Source organism: Aspergillus affinis (genome assembly GCF_023601865.1).
Source record: "Aspergillus affinis strain CMG 70 chromosome Unknown NODE_65_length_189793_cov_85_416649, whole genome shotgun sequence".
NCBI lineage: Eukaryota > Fungi > Ascomycota > Eurotiomycetes > Eurotiales > Aspergillaceae > Aspergillus > Aspergillus affinis.
The window spans coordinates 85,729-111,824 of record NW_026515846.1 but is presented as its reverse complement, the minus strand read 5'-3'; the positions used below and the strand labels follow the sequence as shown (position 1 = coordinate 111,824).

At 50.4% G+C, this 26,096-nt stretch overlaps 5 protein-coding genes across 5 annotated transcripts; 3 read left to right on the top strand and 2 right to left on the bottom strand.

Annotated features, from left to right (window-relative positions):
• Positions 1–8,563: 8,563 nt before the first annotated feature.
• Positions 8,564–9,746, top strand: KD926_009233 (nucleoside-diphosphate-sugar epimerase family protein; the record flags this gene model as incomplete). The annotated part of the gene is made up of 3 exons (XM_053101848.1): positions 8,564–8,614; positions 8,833–8,997; positions 9,081–9,746. The coding sequence occupies 3 exons, from the start codon at positions 8,564–8,566 to the stop codon at positions 9,744–9,746; spliced, it is 882 nt and encodes a 293-aa protein (XP_052954621.1).
• A 302-nt stretch (positions 9,747–10,048) lies between these two features.
• KD926_009232 (Zn(II)2Cys6 transcription factor) lies at positions 10,049–11,825 on the bottom strand (the record flags this gene model as incomplete). Its single annotated transcript, XM_053101847.1, has 2 exons — positions 10,049–11,338; positions 11,433–11,825. The coding sequence occupies 2 exons, from the start codon at positions 11,823–11,825 to the stop codon at positions 10,049–10,051; spliced, it is 1,683 nt and encodes a 560-aa protein (XP_052954620.1).
• A 4,336-nt stretch (positions 11,826–16,161) lies between these two features.
• Positions 16,162–20,031, top strand: KD926_009231 (putative cell division control protein Cdc25; the record flags this gene model as incomplete). Its single annotated transcript, XM_053101846.1, has 3 exons — positions 16,162–19,353; positions 19,411–19,627; positions 19,700–20,031. 3 exons carry the CDS (start codon positions 16,162–16,164, stop codon positions 20,029–20,031), a joined length of 3,741 nt encoding a protein of 1,246 aa, XP_052954619.1.
• Positions 20,032–21,779: 1,748 nt separating this feature from the next.
• KD926_009230 (Mov34/MPN/PAD-1 family protein) lies at positions 21,780–22,872 on the bottom strand (the record flags this gene model as incomplete). The annotated part of the gene is made up of 2 exons (XM_053101845.1): positions 21,780–22,777; positions 22,848–22,872. The coding sequence occupies 2 exons, from the start codon at positions 22,870–22,872 to the stop codon at positions 21,780–21,782; spliced, it is 1,023 nt and encodes a 340-aa protein (XP_052954618.1).
• A 691-nt stretch (positions 22,873–23,563) lies between these two features.
• KD926_009229 (putative microtubule associated protein (Ase1)) lies at positions 23,564–26,089 on the top strand (the record flags this gene model as incomplete). Its single annotated transcript, XM_053101844.1, has 4 exons — positions 23,564–23,680; positions 23,753–23,805; positions 23,870–24,084; positions 24,147–26,089. The coding sequence occupies 4 exons, from the start codon at positions 23,564–23,566 to the stop codon at positions 26,087–26,089; spliced, it is 2,328 nt and encodes a 775-aa protein (XP_052954617.1).
• Positions 26,090–26,096: the final 7 nt, after the last annotated feature.

Below are 26,096 nucleotides of genomic sequence, written 5' to 3'. Positions count from 1 at the left end.
ACCCCGTCAGTTTCTCCCTATACTCCATAGATACTAGTTCATCCATCCCTGTTTAGTGACGGGCCCCCCCTCGCTCGGTTTCTACAGGAGCGACGGTTTAGTCGGAGGAGATAGATTATGATTACGATTTCCATGATTTATGCTGCTGTTTAGTGATTACTGTGATTCCATTATTGTGGGGGGCTCGGTATGAGAGCAACTTCTTCCGGTATGGTATGTAACTCTGTTCGATGGATCGAGGACTAGGCATGAATTCATTATTCAATGTATCCACTCGAAGTATCTTCTAACTTCTTACTCGTACATACTCCGGAGCAGATATCCAATATTCCTAGACAAAAAAACGGTCCAAGGTACTTTGGGCGGCATACACCGTAGTCGACACATCCCTATGGCCCATCCCTATCTGACAGCGCAGAACCATCATCTTGGTACGCCGCAGGTGGCTGCGGGGCCCTTCGAGGAAGATCAGATCATCTTCTCTCCTGTCCTTCCTCTTGCCAACTATTCGGTAGTCGGTACACAGTGATGGACGACAGGCAAAGATCCCATACTCGATAGGGCAAGGGAAATCAGAAACCCATGCTCCGCTGAAGGACGGAAAGTAACAGGAAGGTTAGGGATAGGCTACTGCCATACTTTCCCTCAGAGACAATCAATCACACGCACTCGAACTTTAGCCCCTCCTCTCTCTCTCTCCAGACAACTCCGAACTTTTTTTTTTCTTTTTCTTTTTTGGTAATATGATTTATTTTCTATTTATTTTATTTTCCCCATTTTTCTCGCCCCTCGTCAGCCCCCCCTTGCCCCTCCAACAAGGATCCTACAGCATCAAATGCCACGGAAAAGCTAGGTAGACGACATGATTCGTGAAACCGGCTCCTTTCATTTCCACAGATGCCTCCCTCCTCAGGTACTCCGTACATTTTCATTCCATGCAATCATTCTTGATCTCGACTATCATTTCTTTTATCGATCATTCTTCCCCTGTCATTTTTAAAGGGATGCGCTGATGTTGTTCCTGGTCGGTGGCATTTCCCTTTTCTGTTTCTTTCTCTTTTTTGTATTGTGTAAATTCATAATAATAATAATATTATTATTATTATTTTCTGATCTCCCTTTAATTTCGGAAGGGAGGGGAAAGCAGCTGAACTTAACGTCTAATGATCACTCAGTCACAAACTCCCTCCCTCCCTCTTTGCCCCCCTCCCCCTCCTTTCTCCCTCTGTTTCTCTCAGCTCCCTCTCTCTCTCTTACCCGCCACCCACTTTTTCTGTTATCAAGCACAGCTACCATGGGCAGGTCCTAACTTACCCCTCGGTCCCCTCCTTGTCCCTCTTTGCCATTCATTCTTTTGTCATTCTCTTCCTGTCGGATCCACCGGCCAAACCCCTCCTTTCCTGACCTGGTCAAGAAGGTCCGTCGGTATTCCTACGTAATTAACCCCAGTCATTTGGGAAACCCGCCCAAATCGATCGCCTATCACCGCGGCGCTTTTCATGCGATCACAATAATTTGTACGAACATGATTGCCTACTACTGGCACTAGTTTCGAAGTCGGTGGATCATCCCATCAAGCTCGACCGTTGTTCCAGACTTTTTGCCAACTTGCCAGTAATAACGAGAGCTAATCTGAACCCCTCAAGAGAAGGTTGTCTTCGCGGGCTCACATACTCCGTCTGTGTCCAAGTCCCATTCCCGGCCTCGCCAAATGAGAGTTTCTTTAGGTGTCCCGGATATGCTTGGCCGCTACCGCCACCCGTCAGCACGCAGCAATAGGAGAATATTATGGACGATGTGATATCTTGCGGGAGTTGACAGATCATCATCATCATCATCATCATCATCACCGCCACCAGTTTCTTGGACGACACCGGGACATACATATTATATAGATACCTTAAATTTGAGATCTGATTGATGCCACCTTTTGTCTATATTTCTGTGGGTTATTTTTATTTCTGTACACATTAATCTATTTTTCCCTCGCTCGCCAAAGTAGTGGATAGTGGCCAGGTTGGATCCTGGGTCTAGGCTTCCGTGACATCGGGTCAGCTGCCTCTAAAAGTGGACAGTCATCCAACAGAGCGTCGGTGACATCAGAGAACAACTCCTCCTCTTGCCCTCTCGCATCCCTCTCGTGCTCCGTGTCTCTTCCGTCTACTCTCTCTACTCTACACTCTACAAAATTGGCCTGACGGACAAGCCCGACTGAAGAACCAAACGTCGACAGGCAGGGTCCTACCTTCCAGAAAGGGACGTTTCTTCACTACCGGTCGCGTCGATGGTTTCATGTAAGACTGTATCATCGTCATCAGCCGACACCACGCAGTATGATTGTTACTGTTTTTGGCACTTCTGCACCCAAGTCGGAGATGCGTCAACCTAGCATCAACTACCTGATCCTATCTGCATAAGTGGCATGGGGGTGGGAACGTCCTTATCCCAATTCCCAAGTTTCCCTTCCCCTCCGTGGCTAGTCGTGGTTTGGGTTAGATCGCCTGTGGCTGGCTGCAGCCCAGCAATCGTAATCGCGCCTAACCAGCCTCACTCGGAGACGCGCCCTCGTTCCGCGTCCACAAGGGAGGATCCACCCTTGAAATGGTATTTCGAAAGATTACCGAGTACAAAATACAACCTCAGGTCAGATGATTCGCCGGCGTTGGCCATGACGAAAATGGATCTTCTGTCGTTGGTTCACTTTAGACCGTTGGATAAAGTTCCCGTCCTGGACTCCTTCGGGTTCACGCTGCGGAACGAGGTTTGGAACCAGACCGAGACAACCCATAAACCGTAGTTACCTACTGTGAAGGTCTTCCGGGAGATTGCAGCGTCAACTCTTCGTCCTACCTCAACACAGGGGTTCCTTTGACTTTCCTTGCCAGTCCCGACATCCAAAGAGACGAACGAAGGACTCCGTAAAATCCCGGCACCCTCAGTGGGGCGTATTGCTGAATGGATCCCGAGAAACCCGTCAAGGTCAGAGAGTCAGACGCGGTTACTAGTTACTCGGGGAACGCGCACATGACCTCGAAGTGTGAACTGCTGACTACTCAGGAAGAAGTGTCCTCACTACTCAGTACGCAGAGGATACACTACTGTAGGGACTCTGGACTCTGGAGTCACCCGGTCCCTTTACGGCATACAGCTCGCTAGGAAGATTGTTATCATGATCTCATCGATGCATAGAATCCCGCATCTCAACAACCTCGACGCTGCAAATCGCCCGTCCACTTTTCGATTTCCACAAACCCACTCAGCTCTCAGTTGCCGGGGTTGACCCTGCCCCATCGGTCTTCTTGCCCTAAGACGTCAGCCTCCACCGGTCTTGAGAATTGAGGATTTGAGATGCACGATGATCCAGTTTTCTGTCCTTCTTGCCCACAGGCCCACTTCGCTGCTTAAGTCTAGCAGTCAACCTGCACTTGGCCACGGATACAGTAACCGTACAATACTAGGAGGTACTTTGGCCTCACCGCTTTGAAAACTGCCAGACGCGAGCGAGCGGTGAGTCGGCGGCCTTACGCCTTTCGGTCGAGGGATGAAAGGGGCGGGGTCCATCGCGGTGTCTGGCCCTTTGGCTCTCGGTCTCACGCGTCCAGCCTCTCAATTTACTCTCTCCTCCCCTCCCTTCGTCCTTCCTTCTCTTTTCCTCCCACTAAGATTTCACCCTAACTGCAGAGAGTATTCTATTCTTCGATCCACATCCCGACCATGCAGCGGTCCGACCCAGTAAACGTTGATTGAAGGTACATGTAGGAAAGCCTTCGAATTCGACAAGAATTCTCGTTCTATCGGATCATCCATGTATCATAAATGCGGCCACTCTGGGAAACAATCAATAATAATCAAAGCCCGTTCCTGGCAGGCTCAAGATCTCGAAAATGGAGCGGGCAGTGAGCACTGATATCCGGACGGTCTTAGGGCTTTTTTTCCATTCCAGTCTCCGGCGCACGGGGCCAGAGGGGAGGGAATAGTGCAAAATCCTCCGTGCATACCGATCCAACTATTCATGATCGATCATTTCCCGTCCAGTGCTCCTTTTCTCCGTGCGTGTTGGCCCTCCATCCGTGATTCGGTGGGTTTCTCCTCGAACCGTGTCGCTCTTTTCGATCCATGATTCCATTTTCTTTAATATCTGGATTCTGGAGTAGGGACTTGGATGAATTCCCATGATTGGACCATGCTAGAAAGGGGTAAGATCCAATCACCCCGGAGCAGAGAAGGAAAAGCAGGTTAAGTTTGGATTTCCCTGCAGCTACCCTTTCCAACGACGCAAGTCGATCTTCAAATGTCCACCCAAAACAGACCAGAGCAAAAAGGAAAAAAAAAAAAAAAAGCCAAAAATCACCAAGAATGAATCATGGAATCCCAGCCGACACCCGATTCATTGATCCCAAAGTTCCCCACTAGGTACCGTTGCAGGATTCCAGGAACCTCTTCCCCGATGCCCCGGGGCCTACGCTAGTGACCCTCGGCAGCAAGCAACCCGCCTTGGCTGCCGTCCCATCGTCCCGACAACTTTGAAAACTCCATTCTGGCCTTCCGGGTTAGGTATCCGTAGGAAGAGGTAGTGCAATCCTGAGCATCGCGAGACGGTCAACAGTTTCGAGTCGGTGAAGGGTCGGCCAGGTTCTGGTCTCTCCGACATTGATGTTGGGACCTTGACCGCTTCGATCTTCGAGCCCGGTTTAACACATGGCAGTGAGAATTGGGGATCTTTGGGCTCTCACCCTGCTGGCTCCGGTATCCACTGATTTATTTAGGGCTATGGATCCTGAATAATGGATTCCGAATTACGAGTTGGATATCCATCATCTTACACCGTAGGATTGTTTTTTCAATCTTTCAATTTTGTTTTTGGTTTCCACTTCGTCAAAAAAGAAGCAGGATAGAACGAAAGAATCCACAATTGATCGATTGCGGATACCGTAGTTAGTCCCGTCGGTTTGCTCTCTTATCAATTTTTTTTTTCTTCTCCCGCCTTTTTGGAGGGGTTTTTTTCTTTCCTTCTGTTTCATTGTGGGACGAATTTCGGTCTTTCGTGTCCAATATTGAATCGTGACGAGGCTTGTGCGTGGCTTTCGCTAAAGCGCGATTTCAAACCTAAGCGCCTTTTGCTGTTTTAATTGTTTGTTTGTCGAGTACGGAGTACAGAGTAGGTCATGGCTTGTTTGCTTGTCTTGTCTGTCTGTCTGTCTGTCTGTCTGGTTTGTTCTCGTATGGACTGTAGGTATTCATAGGTGTAGTCCTCTGTTTGATTTTGGTTTTTGTGGATAGAGCGTGAAACAGACTCAATGCATCACATATCCTACAGACTACAGTGAAACAACAAACAAGTAAAGTCAATTGGCAGCATCACGAACCATGGAATCTACCCGTCCCGGCTCCAGCTCCCAATGAAACAGTGAACAATCCCATCCAGTCCGGAAAGCGTGGATGCGTCCGTAGTTCGTTCCATGGTTCATTCCCGCCTGTCAGTCAGGTCAGGTCAGGGAACTTGGAAATTGTTTGGAACGAACTTGTTTGGTTGTTTGTTTGTTTGCTACTTGTTAGGCATCTGTTTTTGGTGTTGTGTTGTGTTACCGGAGGTGTTGGCTTTTCTTATATTTCTTTTCTTTTTTAGTTTGGTGTTGGTTTGTTCTCTACTGGTCGTTTCTGTGTTGTTGATATATCTCTACAGTCGGTATATATTTTGTGGAGTACTGGGTACACCGATAGCAAGATAGGGTGGAATATCCTCATTACCCCCGCTATAAACCTATCGATACCTAATGTAAATATAGATAAGTAAAAGACAAAGTTACCAAATAGCTGGAGTCCAAACCCTGACACTATCTAGCATTAACCCAGTCCAGATGATAACATCGGGTGCGTTGTAAACAGCTCTCCTATCAACCACATACAGTACATACATACATAACTATCTCGCAACGCAACGCGACCACGAAGTAGGAACCACCATAATTGGAAGAAACGGAGTAACTACTGTAGCTACAGAGTATGACATTGAGAAGAATATGTGCATAGGTAACGGCTGGACGAAGAAAAAGTAAGAATGATTGAAGATAAGACGAGCAAACACATTCTAAGCAGAAAATAGGCAGGTAACTCAACTACATAAATCCATGGACATATACTAGTATGCGTATGGGGCATGTACATGACTATGTACGGATACTACATACTGTGCATTCATTTCTATTGACGCCGGACCTGGTTGCACTGCAATATCGTCCAGAATCCAGAGCCTATCGATCAATTCGGAAGTACGGTGTACACTGTACAGACTACAGAGCACAGCATATCCTACCCTAGCCTACCTACAGAGATGTTCCAGCCACAGGAATCCGGAACCACAGATACTGGTTTCTGACAGATACTTCCATGACATTGCAGTACCCAACCAGTCGGTTGATGAATCAGACTCGCGAATCAGGACGGATTCTCCGTAGTCTGGATAGAGAAACCTTCTTTAAGGATGGAAAGAAAAAACTATTCCGAACCTGCGACGTCCGCGCAAGTGAGCCGTCGCAACATGGAACCAACCGTTGTTTTCCAAGCCGGAGGGCCACGGAAGAGGAATCAGAAAAAAGAAAGAAAGAAATACTCCGTACGGCTGCGGCAGACGGAACGAAATTAGAAACGCTCGAAAACCGAGCCTAGAAGGTCTAGAAAACCTAAAATCCGAGAGAAGCTGAGGAAATGAGAAAAAAAAAAGGAGCAGCTGGAAAGTGAAAGCCGGAGATGAGCGTTCTGACTTCAGCCGTTCAGCGTGCTAAACGCGAACTAGAAAAAAGGGGGAGGGGCAGGCTGCAGTGATTTCGTATGTTCCAGACTTTCTTACTTTTGCTTCTACTCCGTATAGAGAGAGACATTTCGCTCTTCCAAGAGAGATTCGTCGCTTTCTGTCTCGTCCTACCCACCACAGACGGGATGGGAGGATCGTCCCTTGGGACCACCCGAGGGGCTGGTCCGATTTGCTTCTCGCCTTTTTCTTTTTCTTTTTCTTTTCTATCCGACTTCCTTTCTGAGAGACGAGGGATGAGGTATCGGTTTCCTGCCCCGGTCGTAATTCTTATTATTAATTTATCATGTTTTGGGAGATTCCGGCGATTGTCCATTGAGATTCGCTCATGGCACCGCCCCTCGTCCCTAGATGAATTTCCTTGTTTGACAAGTTCTCACTTTCTCAGTCTCTTGGAAACCAGACTGCAGTGAATTGGTTTCTTATTGCCCCCCTTGAACCATGTATGTACTGTACCTCCGTAAATCTTCCCCTCCCTTTCATGGCACAGCGAGTCAGCGACAGACATGCACTGCAGACTTACTTGCAGAGGGATGAACTATTATTGCGATAAGCATGCAATTGTAGACAGCATCTGTGAGGGGCTCCGATCCCCCTCTTCCACTTGTTTAATTTTATTTCCACTTTATGTTGGTTTTATCATCTTATATAATCTCTCCTTACTGATTGCCCCTCTCGTGGATGGAGGGGTGGACTGGGTCTGTCTGGTCGATTTATCGATTATTATTGATTATCGCATGCTGGTTGATGTCGATGTAAGGAGCTTTGGGGTCACTTGCCTGTTCCTGGTCGCATTGGGAGGGGTTTGATTTCATTTTGTTCACCGTGCTCTTTTGTCCTTGCTGGATGTTTTTTGGTTGCTTTTGAAGGGGAGGAAGTGCATTTCCCACTTACGAGTCGTTGGCGTAGAATTGACTCTGACTCTACGCTATGGTTGTGGCCTGTATGTACCATGTAGTCGTAGGTGGGACAAGTGGTAATGGGCTCTCGTATAAGTTCTTATTTCTTGTTGTGTTTTCTGCGCAATAGATACTGGTTAATGGGTAGACGCTGGCCTTCCTTCTCTTTTTTTTTTTTTTTTTTTCTATTTGAGAAATAGCAGGCGGGATATGCTTGATCTTTGCTCGCGAATGTCTATATGATTCAAGGACAATATTTACCTTAGAAAGCCGGGGTAGAGATGTTACTAACTCTCGATGAACGAATCTGCTCTCTTATTGCTAGAAACTTTCTCAACTTTCTCTCTTTGGTGATTTTAGGGGCCTACTAGGAAGATATAAAAAGAAATCTCTGCCATACCTTCTGACAGGAATTGTATACCTCAATGAAGGTACTAGACGATAACAATTAAGTGAAGGATTGAGTGCTATCGCAGATCCAGATAGGCTGTTTATTTCATCAGTAATGTGCAAGTGGCAGTTGAATTCTCTAAATCATTGACTGTCGACCCATTCGAGGGGTAAAATATAGGGCAAGATGGGTTCCTTTCGGCTAGCCCTAAACAATCCACCATCCATAGTCAATTATTCTAGCAGCATCTTGGAACTGCAATTCCACTCTAACATTGATCCATGGTTCAAGCCAAACTATGAAACTCAGAACCTTATCTAAGCCCCTGACATCTCTCAACCCCGAGTATGACTGAGAATGCTTAACTATTCGGTCCTTCGGGGTTGAAAACAATCCCGAATCGCCTCCCAATGACAAACATCTCTCGATCCATGGAACGCGACCTTCTCAACCAACGTTCGATCTATGCATGATTATGAAAACCATTTTCTAAGGTCGCTGATAGGTATAAGAAAGGTGCGCCCCCGAGTCGAGACGAGACTCAATCCCACCGAAAGAAACACAATCACGATCCAATCAATACTGTCTAACTTCGTCCCGATTGAATTGAATTCACACTCTTCTTCTCGCACACAAACGACACAGTTTTGAATTCCATCCTCGCCACCGGAGCCACAGGCAAACAGGGCGGCTCAGTGGTGCGAGATCTCATTTTTCGAAACGCACCCTTCTAGATTCTCGCGGTGACTCGGAACGCAAAGTCCTCGTCTGTGCTGAATCTCGCGCAGACATCTCCCAATGTCACGCTCATCGAAGGGAACCTTGATGACCCGGCGGGGATCTTCAAGGCCGTGAAGGCGCAAACCTCGACTCCCGTTTGGGGTGTATTTAGTGTTCAGGTGAGATATACCTCCGATGTCGCTTTTCTTTGATATCATCACGAGGATAGAAAAGGAAGGATAGAAAGACATTTGCTAACCAGGATAGACCGCCAATCCTAAAAAAGGACGACGAGCGCCGACAAGGTATCGCATTAATCGACGAGTCCATCAAGCAAGGCGTCAAGTTCTTCGTCTACAGCTCCGTCGACCGCGGAGGCGAGAAGCGGTCCTTCCCCAATCCCACCCCAGTCCCGCATTTCATCTACAAACACGAGATTGAGCAGTATCTGATCAAGCGGTCGAAAGATGCCGATGCTAAGATGGCCTGGACAGTCGCCTTCCTCGAGAACTTCACCCCGGACTACTTTGGCAAAGTGTTCACGACCGCGTGGCAGATGTCGCTGAAGGGGAAGCCGCTGCAAATGGTCGCGACGAGCGATATCGGGTTCTTTGCTGGCGAGGCGTTCGTGCGCCCGGATGAGTTCGAGGGCAAGGCGCTGTCGTTGGCTGGGGATGAGTTGACATTTGAGCAGATGGCGGCCGTGTTTGAGCGCTTGACGGGTAGGAAGGTGCCCACGACGTTTCAGCTGCCTGTGTGGGCGATGATGGCGGCTGTGAAGGATTTGGGAGTTATGTTTGAATGGTTCCATGATGAGGGATACGGGGCGGATCTGGCGGAGATGAGGAGGATTAATCCTGATCTGAAGGACTTTGGAAAATGGTTGGTCGAGGAAAGCCAGTTTGACACTTTGCAGGGAAGGTCTTGATTTCAAAACTTGTGTATAGTTTTTTTTTTTGGCGTTGTGGGTTAGGACGTTTGTTTGATGTGTATATTATAATGATTCTTTTGTCGTGGATTCGTTCTCTAGTATAATATAGAGGATCTGATTGATCCGTGATTTGAAATGCAAGTAAAGTCGGATATGGTTAACCTTTCCAATGATTTCTCTCTCCAGACCGCATAGGTGCATGAGTTGCATTGCGGTGGAAACTGGTATTGCCAAAAAAAAAAAAAGACCATGTATGAAGCTGGCTTCGATTATAAATTCTGGCGACTTCGCAGACCGCGTCACTCGACAGCTCCTCTTAGTCTCCTCGAGATACTGGCGCGCTCCATAAGCCGCGACACAGGCTCCTGCATCTGGGAATTGGTTTTCTGTGTCCCTTGTTCCCATTCGTCATAGACCCCCTTCACCAAGTCCCACGCATGGTCTGTTTCGGCCGATATAGGTCGAGAACAGAGCTGAGAGAGGATCAGGGCCATGACATGTTCCTGCTTGTAGCTTCTGCAGAGCCACGCCCACGGTGCCGACATTTCATTGTTCTGCAGCAGACTGGAAAACTTCAAGATCTCCACCGCCAGACTGAAGATTTCGTCGTCTGTGGCAGTGGGCTCTTTATCCATCGCTGCTTTAGAAAGACGATTGACCAACGATGCTTTGGATAGGGTGAGACGAAAGATCACAGCCGTTACCCACTGAATTGGAATCTTCAGATCAAACTTGTGTAGATACCGTTCCCCGAGACTGGCTGCTAGCTTGGATAAGGGGGTTTGTTCATCTGTCCAGGTTGACTGATGCTCTTCCAAACCAAAAGATTTGTCGGTCCAAGACAGATGGGTCATTATCTCGTACTGTATGATGCATAATGTAATATCAGTAAGCCCAGCCTGGGGAGGGGGCAATTCGGCCATATTAGACGAAAGGTCATCGCTGTCAATATTCAGTGGAGGTCTCGTGTCGAACATCTCCGGTCGAATTTGAGTGTCAGTCCCCTGGTCTTCGGAGTACAGGATGTCCAACATGCAGATGTATGACCATAATCGACGCCGCGTTTCGATATCAAACGGACTCAGTCCGAGGTTTTGACCGTCGCGATGGATCCCCTGTCGTTGCGCCACGTGTACCACGATTGCTGCTTCCACCCATACCTGTTCGGAATCGCATCCGCAGCGCACACATAGCAGATATACAACCGCGGCCTGCAGAACCCGGACGTCGTCGGAACTGACTAGGTTGGCCTTTGCTAGAGATCGTGCTACAGCAAGCCGGAACTCGCGCAGGCAGACATTGCACTCTTCACCGACGACCGACCAGCAATTGGCTGGATCCATGCTCACCATTGCCGCGAAGAAGACCGCTCGAAGGAGCGCGCTCGATCCTGGGTCTAGCTCAACATCGGGCTTAGCACAAGTGTCACGGATGACGGACTCGATCGAGGGGGTGTGCAGGACCGTTATCATGGGCGCAACGTTTGACTTATAGACCTGCCATAGCATCTCCATCTGGAGAGGTTGAAGTGGATCCATGCGACCAGCGTCGACGCCCAACTCTGATTCCGACCCGGGATGCTCCCTGTCCTAAGAGTGGTGGCCATAAAGCTCTTGCAGTCCGGGAACCTAGGTAGGTTTGTTCAACAATCCATCAACCAAAACGGCAAGGGAGCCTACTTACCTTATCTCTCAAAACAACAGACGCTTCGTCCCCTACATAGCGAGCTCTAGTCTCATCTTGAACCACCAACATACCGCGCAGCCGTTTGGCCTCGACATGCAGTGGCTGTCGCTGATCAGCTTCATCGGCCGATCGAGACCTCAACACAGATTGCCCACCACCGGCCTGTAACCGCTCCACTTCCTCTTCGAGCTGCTGTAGACGAGAGCGCAGCGCCGCAATTGGCAGCCGGCTCAGTTTCCGTGGTGCTCGTTTGTTTCCCGGATGGATGCATTCGGCCTTAGCTTGGAGGCATTGCTTGCAGGGGTGTTTTCGATCGCAGCGCACTTTTCGGCGATTGCATCGGATACAACTCCGTTTGGACAAGTCGGTTCCTTCGGATTGTGGTGGCATGGTGGTATTTTTCTGGCGTTTGATTGATCAATGGTACAGATTCTACCATAGACGTTGACGTCAAAAGTCTTTTTCTTCGCCTCGAGACGCGATTAGTCGGATTTTGACCATCACCATCACTTTGGGTTGAATACGATAACTGTTTTTTTTCTTCTTCTTTATTTTTCGTTTATAATAGATATACTAGCATAGAATATCGTTATTGATGGCCGTTAGGCTTCAATCTAACGTTGGGAAGTCCGTGGATGACTCTTGAGAATCTATGCATACTTCTGCTTGCGCCTTGGAAACATCGTTAAACTATATTTGCTATCTCTGAAAGTAATATAATGCTAGGGAAACGAGATACGAATGATTTGTAAGCGTTTCCACTCGAAAGGCAGAGTTGAAGACGGCATGAAGACAAATCGCGACCTCTTTCAAGACTCACACACTTGGTCATAGTTCGATTGATAACTACCCTCACTAGATCACGAACGAGCAAGAGTTAGGATTCTGCTATCCAGATATGATACTGCATGATCTTATAATTAACTCAGATATTGTAATAAGGTGCCTTTTCATCATTTGTTGTTTACTCGGTGTAGGTACGGAGTACTCTGTAGAGACTGACTACATTATACTATATTGAAAGGGGGATCATAGATATGTCATATTTGACATCTCTGACCACTGAAAATCGAAGATACCTACTACAAGAGAACTAGAGGGGCGGTCAATGCTGATTGTCCGTCTAGATGAGCCCTTCAGCTTCAGCCTTGAAGTGAGTAGAAAGCAGTGCCAGTCTCAGCGAAAGATCAGTTTACAATGATCATCCTATCAAGTCACTCGTGAAGCAGCATCCCGAGTCCTGTCTTCCGTACCCTGTATGTACACGGCACGACAGCAGTGCAATGTCCAGGAACAAGCCAGACAAGCCAGAAAAGACAAACAAGAAGGTTGGTTTCAGGGGATGTCAGAAACCCCAGGAAACACCGTCCAGATTGACGTCAGTGCAAAGCTGGCCGAGCCGACGTCGTAAAATATTCCATCGACACTTTACATGTAACGCACTCCACCGTAATAATAATATTTGGGGCTAGGTTTCTTGTCGAAGCCCATTCTACTAAGCCTCTAACGGCCGGAATTGACGGTCTAGCAGCACCCGAACTTTATTTAGAAAGACCGGCGTCTTTTTCTGCTCCGCGGGTGCCGAGGTTTGGGGTTTCTGTCTTCAGGTTCCTGATTTCTGCATAACTAATAAGAAGAAGAATACTGAGTAATACGTTAATAAGGAAGACTCAAAACCCGATATTCGCCCGTTGACTCCGTTTGCATGGCGAAGCGGATTTCAGGGCATCGCATGGCCCGTGACCCACTGTCATCCCCGAGTCCGCCTTGGTGGCATGGAGGTCTCAGGTGGAAACGGCCGTTTCATGACAGATTGGTATTACCCGGGGGAAAGGGAGATGTCAGTCAGTGTCACTACTATCAGTACGTTTGTCTGTACCGAGTAGGTAGGTAAGTCGTGAAGTTGTACTCCGTACTCTGGACTGTCACTGGGCAGGCTGTCAGCCACCGGAGGGGGCGCATCCAAGGTTCTGGTGGCGGACAAAGAAACACGCCCGGCGGCTGCCTAGGGAGCAAACGCCAGTAGTCAATCAGGTAGTCTGTATTGTACTTTTGCCCCAGCCCTCACTCCTCAATGGGCTTGGACTCGATTTGGCTTCTGCGAATCCCGGAGGAGATCGAGCATCTCCGCGCACCTGACAGGTGACAGGTACGGTGTAGCTCCTCTCTACGGCGTGCCGATAGCTCATCTGCACGGTGGTGTGACTTGCGTCGGGATGTGACGTGATGGGTGAAAGTACAAAGTAGGGAAGAAAGAATGTATCAACTGACGGGGAAATGAAGCGAGGGAAACAGTGTCGAGTGTTTGTTTGGGCCCTTTGGGGGCATCTCGCCGGGATTGTTTGACCTACACCGTCCGCACACTGGACTGTACGACCAGAGATTGAAACAGGAAAGAAAAAAAAGAAAACATAAAAAAAAAGAGAACCGAAAAAGAGAAAAAAGAAAAAATCGACAGACTAGTCGACGATCTAGCGAATTTAGAGCAGCACAAACAAGGTCAGTAATTAACAAGTCCAGTCCAGTCCCCTATGCCCGTAACCCCTGATCTACTCCGTACCGAGGAACAAGCAATAGTTATGAACTTACGAAAAACCACGGATTTATTTCCATTTTGTATGCTCTAATTTCCCACGTAGATTGCCGGGACTGTACCCAGTCGATCGATTTCCCATTCCCTTCCCTTCACTTCCCATTGAGCGAAGTACTCCAGATAGAAGCCGGCCACAGGAGAGACGTCCAGATTTCCAACCGGTAGGGTCCGATCCCCTCCAAGGTGGCACAGCCTTATGACGCCTCGGGTGCCTTCATGCGACCCGCCGCCCTCGAGATTCGGTGCGACGCCGACGTCGTTCAATCGCCCTTTCCTTTGTGATTAATCCTCCGGGTGGACGGGTGCGTGTCGCGGTCAGTTCGTAGGGGCGCGCTCGGACGGGATGGAGCGACGGGGAGCATTCCTGCATGCGACATTCGCAGACTGACATCCGGACGGAAGTATCTGATGGCGTTCCGCGATAGTTTATATACCGACTGATTGGACCTGTTCTGCTCCGGGATTACCTCGTTAGGTAGTTTGCTGCATGACGCAGATGCCTAGGTGCCGTCGATATTGGACGTATGTCATGATGTTCATTCTCCATAGTACCAACGGTCGAATCCGGAATTCTAGACTATTGTTCTGTGTCTATTGTCGTGTCTTTCACTTCAGTCTACCGGTTGACGCGAGTCATCGATCTGTTCTCCACGGCGAGAATGGGACATCTTGAGGACTGGAAATGTAATGAAACGGTGCTGCAGCGGGAGACTTATCCGCCGGGACGGATACGGAGTTGTGTATGTACTGACTTACCGATAAGAACTGCTAGCAACGAAGTGGTGCTACCTAGAGGAGAGGTGAGAATAAATACTCCGTAGAGGATTTGAACGGAGACTGACTGTTCATTCAGTTACTATGTACAAGACTGCTGGGTACTGCTGTGTATGTAGGTGTTAGACTACACCGTAGTGCATACACCTAGTAAATCTACGGTCTATGGATTGTGTATGTACATACTGTACTCTGTTCCATAGTGACATATGAACATTGGCATATTGAATACTCCGGGCTGAACACTGAACCCACTGCCGGACCCGAGACCACAAGTCCAGGGAACAGAGAACAGAGAGAGAGAGAGAGACCTTCCAAACCCCCATGAAAGAGCCCCATTTAGGCTCGAACGCACGGGACTTTCTGTATGTTTGGGACGGCGGGACTTCGTGGGTCGGTCGGTATTCATATTTCATGTACCGTAGGTATTTACTAGGAGGTATATGTTCACAATTATTACGTGTCACCTCGACCCTCAAGATCACCAAGGAGGGACTGCCAAAAATTAGGAATCAAAATAAGAATAAAAGCAAAAGAAAAGCAAAAATCGCCCGTCCACCCCCAAGGAAGGGGATGTCAGCTCTCCTCAGCTCTGCTCAGCTGTCACCACTTGACAGTCAGAGTAATGCCTGCCAAGACACCCGTCCCGGCTCCAATACATACCGTACGGTCACACTTGGTAATGCCCACCGAACAATTCAACCTCCCTAAAATCTCCCTGCTCTGCTCTCTCTCTCTCGGTCTCTCTCTTCCTCTTCCTCTCCCTCTTCTCTCTTTCTTTCTCTCTCACCGGTTCTCTGCTTGTCCCTCTTCCTCTCCCGATCTCTGTTGTTTACACCGACGGATTCCCTCCTGAGTCCCTCTCCCTTCTCTCCCTCCCGAGTGAAGTTGAAATTCACCGAGCGGCGTTGTCGGTCTCCACCGCCAGGGGTCATTGCCACCAGCTGTCTGGTCCTGCCACCCAAACCAGACCAACCCGTGCAGCGCGCACCCACCACTTTCTTGCCCGCAGGTGAATCTGCAACCCACCGCCCTCTTTCCGTCGCTCTCTCGCTCTCTCTCTCCTTCCACGGCTGTTTGCCCGTCTAGTCATGACCAACGCCTCTCGTTGAGCTCGTCCAGCCATTAGCCGCGGGGGGGACGTAGCGTGCCGACTTTTTGACTTTTTTTTCTTTTCTTTTTCTAATTTCAATTTCGACCCTGAAATATCTTGGAGATTATTTTCTTTTTATACCCAAATATTCTCCCCTCCCCCCCTTCTTTTCTTGACCTTGAGTGGGGGACTGATCTATCCATTCCTATATATAACTCCCCCCCAGTTCTTTCTCTTAACTTGTCAGTTCCTGTGATACCCCTCCGATGTTCGAGACCCGTGTGGCAGAGCCATTGGCTGTCGACACTAGATCTGCGTTGGAGACCAAATCCCAGACTTTCGCGACCGCCTTCGAGTGTACCGAGGAGCAGGCTTCCACCCCCACGACTGCCCGGAGTCGCAGTCGTGGCAGCAGCATTTCCTTCCGGAAAAGAGACATCACCGCCGATCAATCGCCGCAGCGACAATTATCCGCCATGAATCTATCCGCCGGGGGTCGTTACACCCCCAGCCCCGAACCTGCTCCCGCCCTGTTCGTGCGAGCCATGTATGATTACGACGCCGACGACCATACGAGTCTGAGTTTTCAGCGAGGCGACATTATCCAGGTGCTCAACCAGCTAGAGACCGGTTGGTGGGACGGTGTGATTAACAACAACGTTCGGGGCTGGTTCCCCAGCAACTACTGCGTCGTGATTACGGACCCTAGTGAGCTAGAGGAACAAGAAGTGCACGGTCGCGAGGATGGAGAGATCAGTGCGGAGTCGGGCGTCGGAGAAGAATACGAGGAGGAGCACGACGACGATGACGACGTGGACTCCGCCGGCAACCCGCGCGATTCCCAGCCCGTCCTGCCCATCGAAGGCACCGGGCCCGTAAAGGAGCAGGAGGAGGCCGCGTTCTGGATCCCGCAGGCGACGCCTGACGGCCGCCTATTCTATTTCAACACACTTACCGGATACAGCACTATGGAGCTCCCGTTCGAGAACCCGGCGACAAACGAGACCGGCCCCTACGAACGCAGCAATTTCTACGTACCCGATCAGACTCGACCTCCGCCGGAGTTGATGGCCCGTGGCTTCGAGCGGGATGAAGACGACTACGACGGTTCAGCATCGGAGGCGGAGGGCGAGTCTTTGATGCTGGCCTCTCACGACTCCATGTCTCGGAGACGGCAATCATTCATCGACGGCGTATCTCCCGCAACTTCTATGGACTCTTTGCACCCGCCGTCGGCCACCAAATCGATTAGCGAAGGGAAAAGCTCGCATCGCAACCTCCACCAGTCGTACGGCTCGGCTGCCACCGCGGCCAGCAGCACGGCCTCGCTCGCCGATAACTTCCATCGACCATCGGTCTCATCGGAAGCTCCGTCGCATTTTGTCGATGACGACGCCCTGACGCCTTTGACCTGGCCTACGCTCATCGACAACATGCGCAACGCCGTGGACCTCTATCGCCAGGCGCTCATGAACGGCGATCGCTCAGAATATGTGCGGCGCGCTGAGGACATCTCCGATCATCTACGTATGCTGCTAGCCGCCGGCTCCGATACGACCGACAACCATTCTGGAAACCCGTCGATCATCTCCACCAACAAGGCCCTGTACCCTCACTTCAGGGATATGATGTCTAAATTTTCTAAATTGGTGCTGTCCTCGCATATCGCCGCGGCTGATTGGCCCGGTCCGGATTCCGTGAACAAGTGCCTGCAAGAAGCCGATGGTGTCATGCATGGGGTTTACGGATACGTCGACATTGCGAGACAGCAACGCGGTGAGTCGATCCGGCGGATCGTCCCCGGTTTCGTCGTCGGCAGTTTTTCGGGCGGTTGCTGGCAGAACAATGGCGTGAGCCTCAACGAGTCTGGCCCCACGATGTTCTTGGACCAAGATCCGGCCGATTCTCGAGCGGAACCCTCCATTCCTCTCGATGCCGCTCTGTTAGACCACATCGACATCCTGCGGAGGTCCTTCGTCGGCAGCATTCGGCGTCTTGAGGAGCGCTTGACCCTGAACCAGAAGAAGATTGTCACGGTTTCCGAACACGGTGTGATTGGCGAAGCCGTCTCTGCGGCGGCGATTAAAGTGGTGGAGCAATTCCGTCCTTGGGTGTCGGCCGTCGAGTCCATCAACCTGGCCCCCCTAGGCACCAGCTACCAGAATCCCCAGTTGGTTGATTTCAGTCTACAGAAGCAGAGAGTCTACGATGCGATTGCCGACTTCGTGCTGAGCTGCCAAGTGGTTTCGGCGCCGTTGGGCGACGAATGGGCGGAGTTGCGGGGTGATTCACTCGAAGACCGGTTGAATGCGGTGCGCGGCGTGGCCCGACAACTCGAGAACTACGTTTCTCAGATCGGATTCTCTCTCTCACTTCTTCTCGAGCAGGTCCCTGAGCCCACTTCGGTTCTCCGGAGTGACAGCCGCCTGGGCGGGGAACAAGAGAACTTGAACGGTACGCACAGCCGTGGGGAATCGCAGACCAAGATTGCCAACGAATCCATTGGCATCCCCTCCGTCGAGAAGGCTTCGGACAAGGTGCGACGCAATATGGACAAAGCGCAACGGTTCTTTGGACAGGCACCGCCCGCTGCAATCACTCGCGAGCCTCCGATTCGGGAACCTGTTCGCGAGCCCGAAGAAACGCCCTGGTTCTTGAAGATGACTCACGAAGGCGAGGTCTTCTACGACACCAAGAACGACATTCCCACCTTGAAGTGTGGCTCTCTCTCTGGACTGGTCGAGCACCTAACACGTCATGACAAGCTCGATGCTTCTTTCAACAATACTTTCCTCCTCACCTACCGTTCCTTCACTAGCGCCTCCGAATTGTTTGAAATGCTTACCCAGCGGTTCAATATTCAACCTCCCTTCGGCCTGACTCCGGATGAAATGCAGATGTGGATCGACCGGAAGCAGAAGCCCATTCGATTCCGTGTTGTCAACATCCTGAAGAGTTGGTTCGAGAATTTCTGGATGGAACCCAATGACGATGCGCACATGCAGCTTCTCGAGCGAGTTCACGCCTTCACTAGAGACTCCATCGCAACCACAAAAACCCCCGGATCCCCACAGCTTCTGACAGCCATTGAGCAGCGCTTGCGAGGCCAAGATACCACCGCCAAGCGACTTGTTCCAACCCAGGCGGTTGCTGCGCCAACTCCCATCGTCCCCAAGAACATGAAGAAACTGAAGTTCCTGGATATCGACGCCACTGAGTTTGCTCGACAGCTTACGATCATCGAATCGCGCCTGTACTCCAAGATTCGACCCACCGAATGTCTGAATAAAACGTGGCAGAAGAAGGTCGGACCTGACGAGCCGGAACCCGCGAGCAACGTGAAGGCTCTGATCCTTCATTCGAACCAGCTGACGAACTGGGTTGCGGAAATGATCCTGAACCAATCCGATGTCAAGAAGCGTGTCGTTGTTATCAAACACTTTGTCAACGTGGCAGATGTATGGAATACCCTTCTCCTCAACCGCTGTATGAACAGTTACTGACTAAATCCATAGAAATGCCGCGCTCTCAACAACTACTCTACGCTGACATCCATCATCTCCGCGCTGGGAACGGCACCTATTCACCGACTTGGCCGAACGTGGGCACAAGTCAGTGGCCGGACATCGACAGTCCTTGAGCAGATGCGCCGACTCATGGCGAGTACCAAGAACTTTGGCGAGTACCGTGAAACTCTGCATCTCGCGAATCCGCCTTGCATTCCCTTCTTTGGTATGAAGCTACCAACATCAAATCCAAACCCCTTTCGAAAATGATTCGTTGCTAAAGCTTACATCATTCTAGGTGTCTACTTGACGGACTTGACGTTCATCGAGGACGGAATCCCATCCCTCACGCCGTCAGAGCTGATCAATTTCAACAAACGCGCCAAAACTGCCGAAGTGATTCGGGACATTCAACAATACCAGAACGTTCCGTATCTGCTCACGCCGGTTCACGAATTACAGGACTACATTCTTAGTAATTTACAAGCTGCAGGCGACGTACATGACATGTACGATCGCAGCTTGGAGGTGGAGCCCAGAGAGCGGGAGGACGAAAAGATTGCGAGGTATGCTGCCGGTAGTAGAGAAACGAACGGCTTGTCTTTTGCAGGCTTTGTTCTGTCTCGATGATTTCCTTGACTCTCCTTGTTTCCACCACGTCTTTTTCAGCGTTCCACTGATTTTCCCCCGACCCTTTCGGCGGCCCCCATTTCCTGCCCCTTACTTGGCGATACCCGGATTTGTTCAGAAACATTGAGTGATCTACAAGAGGAGTCTTTTCTTCTGCTTTCTTTGGTTTTTTTTTTTTTTTTTTTTTTTTTTTTGTTGCTTTTTTGATTGACCGAGGACTAACGAGATTTACCTTTGTCACGTAGACTGCTCTCCGAATCAGGCTTCCTGTAAATGGCCCGAACGAGTGTCTCAGCATCTGGTCCGGCATGATCCCTGCGTGCGTTGCATTCATTACGCGCGCGCCGAACTTACCGCCATTTCGCTTCCCCGGCAAGTTGACGGAGTTGACTTTCCAGCCTGGCAGCAGCCTATCACTGGCGTTTGAAGGGGCGACAGCCCAGATTCACTGCCTGAGTGGTCGCTTGCCTTTTTCTTTTTCCTTTTTCTTCCCCCTAGTTTGCCTGGCAATGGCCTGTCCACCAGCTGTTCGGGCAGTTCTAAATCTGACAAACGTGGCGTGCTCCTTGCGCCCGAGATCGACCAAAGACACAACAACAATATGGCAGTTCGGACTGGTTGGTGGATCTTTTCGGGGCAATCACCTGTTTAGTGCATTTCTCGTTCTCCTGTACGGAGTACTAGGGTAATCTTCATCCCTGCGAGGATTGAGCGCCCCGAGGACCACTTTAATTCCAAAACCCAGGCTCTCCTTCGTCTGGCGTTGATCCCGATGAATGGTCAGGCCATATGCGCTCCGACCCACATGCGGGAAGAAGAAAACCAAACCGAAAATCAAGGAAAAAAAAAAAAAAAAAAAGGGCGATAGCAAAAGTTCAGGCGGCTGAGCCTTCGATAAGCCCCGACTTAGCGCCATTGCATGTGATGAACTCCCTCATCTTCATATTACGACATTCCTATTCTTTCTCACCATGTCGATCCTTTGAATCCCCGTCTTTCCGACCACAGTCATTTACTTCATATCTCTCCTTTCCTGACCAACTTCAACGTCCGACCTACTCTCGTCACCGACCCTTCTCCTTTGTTCTCATCCCTAACCCCGACGGTCTCTCAATTTCCTTGGATCTACTACTTCACTACCTGTGCCTATCTAACGCCTATATAACCCTACATACATGATCAACCAACGCCTTTGTTATATCCGCATGGCTTGGTTGGTCGTTTTTGTATAAAAGATTCTCTCGTTCATGCTGCGGTCCCTTCCTTCTAATAGGTTAGGGCTTCTTACGAGATTGTTGATCTCGCTCATGAATGGATAATGACATGTCATGATACAGACTTGCTCTTTTTTTATTCTTCTTCTTCTAGCATTTGGGTTGTGTATCTTTCTTGCCTTCTGCAATACATTCTCCCGCTTATCTTCTCTTTCTTCTGTCCATTTTGACCTTCACTTCGCTGTACCTACTCCTTGTATTACAAGAGGTATATAACTTTTAGTCTTAGTCATATCCATGGAAATTCATCCCTTACTAAAAGGGCTTGTTCCATTTATTTCTATTTTAAATCACCTGTTTCGTACGCTTTGCTGAAGCTCGATGCCTCCGAGACATAAGAAGTAAAGGATTTTTAGTATGATGTGATCCACCAAGCGCCAATGACACCTAAGATGTAAGCCCAAGGACAGAAAAGGAAACCATCAGTCATAACCGTCGTCCGCAATGCATTTTTCATTCTCATCTAGAAGCCAGTCATGTTTGACCTGCAGATTCTCTCTCTGAGCGGCCTTTCTCTCCAATGTCCTGGAAGAGCTTCATTTTGATCTCCGCCGCCAGGAGACCCTTCACTTCCTCCGAGACAATCCGCTGCCCATCCCGCACCACCTTCTCCAGCTGCTGATCCTTGGCCGTACTGGGCCCTCCGCCCCGCGACGCACCGCTCTCGATGCCCCGCGCCGCCTTCCGCACCTTCTGGCTCAAATCCATCATCTGCTTGCTGCCGTAATCGCGGGTCGTGAACAAGGGACTCTGACTGAGCGTAGCCACCCAGTACTTGTTCCATAGGAGGGAAAGGATCTCGGTGTCCAACGAGCTCTTGAAGTGCGACACCTCCAAGCCATAGTAATGGGAAGCATGGGCGCCAAAATCCTCCGCCTTATTCAACGGCACGGTCTGGTACTCGTCGTCCTCCTGCTGCTCCTTCGGCGGGGTATAATCCTTCGGAAACGTGCGGAACGCTCCAATATCAACCTTCCCGGCGGAAATGGTCCGCTCGGGATCAATGACCACCGCCACAAACGGACCTCCCAGCTGTTGCATGTCCTGCGTCGTCACGTCGATGCCCGACAACCAGCACCCGTACCCAGGGTGGCTGTGATACCAACCCACCGCGTTCTCCATGCGCCCGGCATCCCGACACGCCTGGAGATACGACACCATGTACTCGTTCGCCTCGTCTTGGGCGTTGACGCGCGTCTCCGTCCCCTCGACGGGGAGTCGGAAGGCATCTGTCACCACGAACGTGTTCGGAAGTATGTATCCCTGCATCAGACCCATGACTTCGAGGCTGCCACCGGACCGCGCGTGCATGACCATCTTGAGCAGCGCTACGGCTGAGATCCGTATCGATTTGAAGTAGTGTGGGTCTTTGGACCAGGGCCGTTCGGCGCTCAGTGCTTTGTGTGTCTCTTCATCATATTGGTAGAGGGCATCGCGTTGAGGGTCGATTAAGCTGATGGTGTTTTCGAGCTCTATGGGGATGGCGAGTTAGTTAGGGTATGCGAGGTGAAGTGATTTGAGAGAGGTGGGGTTATAACGAACCCCATGACCGCTGGGCAGTCTCCATGGTGATAAATTTAGGGGTGTTAACCAGAAACGCGATGAGGTAGCAGGCCAGGTAGTGTAGAGATTCGACAGAGCCGGTCCGATAGAGATAGAGAGGGAATAGATAAGACAGAAGAAGCTGATGCAGTCAGTCTAGTGTCTACTGATCTATCGGAACTGCGGAGCCAACGTGGAGAAGGCGGTGAGACACGGGAATCGCGGGCAGAGCCGGGCGGTGGAGGACTGAGTCAGCAGTTGCCGGAGTAACGCGGCGCCATCAACAGCAGCCGCAATCCAGATTCAATTGCGGCTGCGTCTCACCAGGTTCAAGATTATTGTTCCCCCTCTTTTTCTCCTTCTCTCCCTCCTCTCTCTATCTCATTCTTTCCACGAAGCCTCCCTTTCCACTTTTCCCTTTCTCGCCCTTGCATATTACTGCATTGGCCGCTCGCTACATATATTGTGCGGGTCTCTCCCACCCCAGCCTTGCTCGCAGATGACATTTTCGCCCGGCTCGGTTGTTTGCTGTTGATTGCAGATTCGCCTTGCAATCATCTGCGTGTTTTGGTTTTCGCGCACCTGTCAATTTCGAGGCGCTTTGTCGCCAATCAGTGCATGACGGGAAAATTGTCTGAGACTTTTTTGTTCTTGAATTTTCTGGAATACATAATAAACGCGATTTGTCTGCCCGTTCCTGGGAAATTGGATGTGCAATGGCGGTCGACACTAGTTATTTGACCACACAGGTCAACAATATTGTGGCCCAGCTGCATGGGATATTCGATGAAATTGGAGTCCCGAATCATGAGCGCGAGACTCGAGAGGCAGAGGTTTGTTTTTTCTTTTCCCGTCGAGGGCCTTGTTTATTCTCCGCTTCCGGGTGAAGTCTAACAAACTTGCAGCTCTTTAGTGCTTTGTCGGATACGTTGAATGGTCATCTGAAGATGGTGGATGAGTAAGTGGATGATCATCTTTTATGCAATGTCGATCTACTGTTCAAGTACTGATACTCGACCCAGTGAGAAAAACGAAATGACCGAAGAAGCGCAGCAGTTGATCACCGCGATTCGACAAATGGAGGAGTCCTTAGTGGATGAAAAAACTAATGGGCAATATAAATTGGACGGCAATGATCTGAAAATCAGCTACCCCCTCAATCGCTGTCTCAATTTCCTCCGGGAGAAGCATGACGCTATGAAGAAACTCCACCACGAGCGCTTTGAACAGGTTAAGAGTATGTTGTCCCCACAATCACTCCTCTAGCGCACATCAATTTTGATGGCTGACAATAAGCAGAACTTATCGAGGCATTCGTATCCTACTCTTCTCATCTCGAATCCAACTATGTCACCATCGAACTCCCCCCTACAGCGCCAGGCTCAACGATCCCGCCTAGTTTTGATCTCTCTCCATCTTTTGTCACGGCCCTGGATAATGAATTCTCGCAAGTCTACGAAGAATATCACCGACGTCTTGAATTTGTTCAAGTAACGTGCGAAGAAATAATCAAGCTGTGGGCTGAACTCGGAACCCCGCAGGCGCAGACCGATTCCAATATTGTGAAATACTATCGCGAGTCTCCGGAGCAGCTAGGTCTTCATGAATCCGACCTGGCTAGCATGAGAGCGAAGCGCGAGAAGCTTCTCGAAGAAAAGCGAGGCCGCGAGCGCAAGCTGAAAGAACTCCGGATGGCGGTTGAAAGTCTGTGGGAGCGATTCGGAGTGGAGGAGGGCGACCGAAAAGCCTTCCTGTCTGCAAACCGCGGTTGCGGACTCCGAACAATCAACGAATTCGAGGAAGAGCTGGGGCGTCTCAATGAGCTCAAGCGACAGAATCTTCATCTTTTCGTTGAGGACGCAAGGTGCAGGCTGCAGGAGCTCTGGGACAGCCTCTATTATTCGGAAGAAGAGATGCTCGACTTTGCCCCTGCGTTTTCCGATGTTTGCAGTGACGCGCTGCTTGAGGCGCATGAAGCAGAGATCGCACGACTGCAAGCTCTTAAGGAACAGCGCGCCCCCACGTTGCAACTTATTGATAGGCACCGCAGTCTTCTGTCGGAGCGTGATGCTTTGGCCGCGTCCAGTCAGGACGCTTCTCGTCTGATGGGACGTGGCGTCAAGGGAGAGCGACGTGACCCTGGAAAGCTCCTAAGAGAGGAGAAGATGAGGAAGAGAATCACCAAGGAGCTGCCTAAGGTAGAGGCGGATCTCAGGAAAGAGCTGGAGATGTGGGAGGATGAATTCGGCCGGCCTTTCCTCGTTCACGGCGAGCGATATCTTGACGAGTTGACTCCCGTGATGAAACCACCGCCCCGGTCGAAGACTCCCTCCGCACCACCAAGCAGCGTGCGAGGCGCAGGAGGTAGCCTGAGGTCGCAGCCACCCTCTCGCCCTGGTAGTGTAATGAGAGGTCCACCGCCCCCTCGCTCCGCAACTAAAACGCCCACTGGAGCGTCGAAGTATAACACCGTTGGTCCCTCCAGAGCTCCCTCGAGAGCCGGAGCCAAGTCACCATCAAAGATCCCTGCGCGCGTGCCTTTGGGCAACATGCCTCATGGGAACAATTCCCCCGATCGTCGTACTGGAACGCCCGGACCCTACTCGACCAGCACGATACATGGCAAGATGCAGAGTTCTCGCGCTCCCCCTCCAAGAATGCGCGCATTGACGGGAGGCGAGTCGCGGGAGGAGAGAGCAAGCTATCTGTTTGACCCTCCACGATGTGCCAGCGCGCTCTCGAACTCCTTTGTTCGACCTGTCAGCCCGGAGGATGTTTACGATGACCGCAAGGAACGCTCCTTTATGAGTTCCTCGATATTCTCCCAGCGGTCCGCGGGATTCTCTCAGTCGTCGCATTCGTCGGCCTCGTCGGTCTCCCTCAATTCGATTCCAAATTTCCCACGCCCGAATTCTTACCTGCAGCACGCACCCCCTCCCCCAGCGCCCCGGCAGGTTTCCGACTGCTCCACAATAAACACCGCCCACTCAGGGTCAGAGAATTGGGAGACGTTCGATGATGGATCTGGCTCCGAAGCGGATGCCAGTGATATCTACTATGCGAAGCTTCGTGCCGCTCAAGGAAAGCGTGTCGCGCCGGATGAACAGTCGACTATCTCCCTGGCGGGGAAGAAGACCAAAGGCATTCGGAGCGTCAGTCCAGACGTGCCGGAGGCCAGCATGAACAGTCGTTTCGTGCGAGGCAGTGATGCCGAATGGACCGATGACATGGAGGCCTATTAACCTCACA